We start from the raw sequence: 2,093 nt of genomic DNA on the forward strand, positions 1-2,093 counted from the left end.
TACTATTAATATATTATATAAGTATAATTAAGTAATTTCTTAATAATTACTTTTTTTTAAAGTAATAATATAATTTATATAAGTAATTATTTAAGTTTATTAATACTTAAGTAATAAATTATAATTATATATTTATAATAAGGAAATTAATAAAAGAAAAAAGTAATAAACTTATTATATATATATATATAATTACTATTAATAGCTTTTAAGTATTTTAAAAAAATATATTTAAAAAACTATTATATATAAAATTAGCTATTAATTTTTAATATATATAAAAGAGTTTTTAAATAATATAATTTAAAATATATAATATTATTAAAATATATAATTTTTAATATATAATTATTTATTAAGTTTATATTTATTTATTTATTTAATTTTTTATAAGCTTAAAGTAAAATAATATTTAAATTTTAAAAAGTTAATAAATACTAATATAATTATAAAAAAAGTTTAAACTTATTTATATTAAAATAAAATTAATTTCTTTTATATAAAATAATATTTATAATAAAATTATATATAATATATAAAAAATATATAAAAATTAAAGTTTAATTTATATTTTAATTAATTAATTAAATAATAAGGGATTTTAAAGTTAAATATAATTTAATTATAATAGTTATATAATTATTATTTTCTTTACTTATTTAAACTTTTTAAAATATTTTTAAATATATTTTAATTTATTATTATTAAATTATACTTATAAAATTAATAAATATTATATACTACTTTTTAATATAATTAATATTAATACTTATTAATAATCTTTTTATATTACTTTTATATTTCTTAATAAAAAAGTAAAAGAAAATTATTTTTAAATATTAAATTAGCTTTAATTTATTTATAAAACTTATAATATAAAATATTTATTTATAATATTAATTAATTATTATATTACTTTTATAAATATTATTAAAATAATATTTTTATTAATATAATTATTATTTTATATTTAATATATTAATAAAGTAATTTTAAGGTATTATTAACTAGCTTTTATATTATAAAAGTATTAAATTACTTTTATATTAAAAAATATAATAATAATAAAAAAAATAAACTTTAAAAATTAAAATTTATTTTATAAATCTGGTCTTGCGCTATATGGGCTTGGCTGGAACGGAATCCGGTGGCATCGATCTTCTCTTCCACACAAACACCAAGTCCGGCAAGACCAACGACCTATCCAACGATCCCCATGTGAATGTGTCTTTTATCAACAGCTCCGGCGAGTGGGCTTCCGTCGCAGGCCAGGCGAGTGTTGTGACTGATCGCGATCTGGTCAAGAAGACGTATAGCAGCGGACTCAAGGCGTGGCTGGGCGATCTTGGTGACAAAGTTCACAATGGCTCAGAGAATGATCCGCATATCGGAATTTTTTGTGTCCTAACTATAAAAGAATTTAATAAATATATTATAAAATTTAAATAATAATATATTTTATATTATATAAATAGTAATATATTTTATATTATATAAAAGAAATTACTTATATTAAAATAATATAACTTAAATTATATAAAAAAAAGCTTATTAAAGCTTAAATTAATTAATATATATACTTTAATTATATAATTATATTTTATATTAAAGGTATTTATTTATTATTTAAATTTTATTTTAAAAAATTAATATTAAATTTTTTTAAAGTATAATAAGCTATAAAATAAATATTACTTAATTAATTATTAAAGCTATAAGTAAATTAATTTAAGTAATAAATTAATTTACTAATTAAGCTTTTAAATAACTTTTACTTAAGTATATATAATTAAAATTTATATAAAATATTATATAAAATTAAAGAATAATAATATTTTTTATAAAAAAAATTATTCTTTAGCTACTTATATTAAGTTATTTATATAATTTTTTAATTTACCTTATATTTATTAGTTATAAATTTTATAAATATAAAATTAAGTTTTTTAATTATTATACTTTTATTTATATTAATATCTTTAGTACCTTAAAAAACTAGTTTATTTTAATTAAGCCTAATATAATTAAAAATTTAAAACTAATTAAAAAGTTTAAAATTCCTTAATTAAGTATATAATAAAAGTTAAATATAT

General features: G+C 13.1%; 1 protein-coding gene across 1 annotated transcript; it reads left to right on the plus strand.

Moving 5' to 3' along the window:
• Nucleotides 1–1,122: 1,122 nt before the first annotated feature.
• On the plus strand, nucleotides 1,123–1,449 carry TrAtP1_008028 (uncharacterized protein; the record flags this gene model as incomplete). Its single annotated transcript, XM_066113759.1, has 1 exon — nucleotides 1,123–1,449. One exon carries the CDS (start codon nucleotides 1,123–1,125, stop codon nucleotides 1,447–1,449), a length of 327 nt encoding a protein of 108 aa, XP_065969847.1.
• Nucleotides 1,450–2,093: the final 644 nt, after the last annotated feature.

Source organism: Trichoderma atroviride, chromosome 4, assembly GCF_020647795.1.
Source record: "Trichoderma atroviride chromosome 4, complete sequence".
Classification (NCBI taxonomy): Eukaryota; Fungi; Ascomycota; class Sordariomycetes; order Hypocreales; family Hypocreaceae; genus Trichoderma; species Trichoderma atroviride.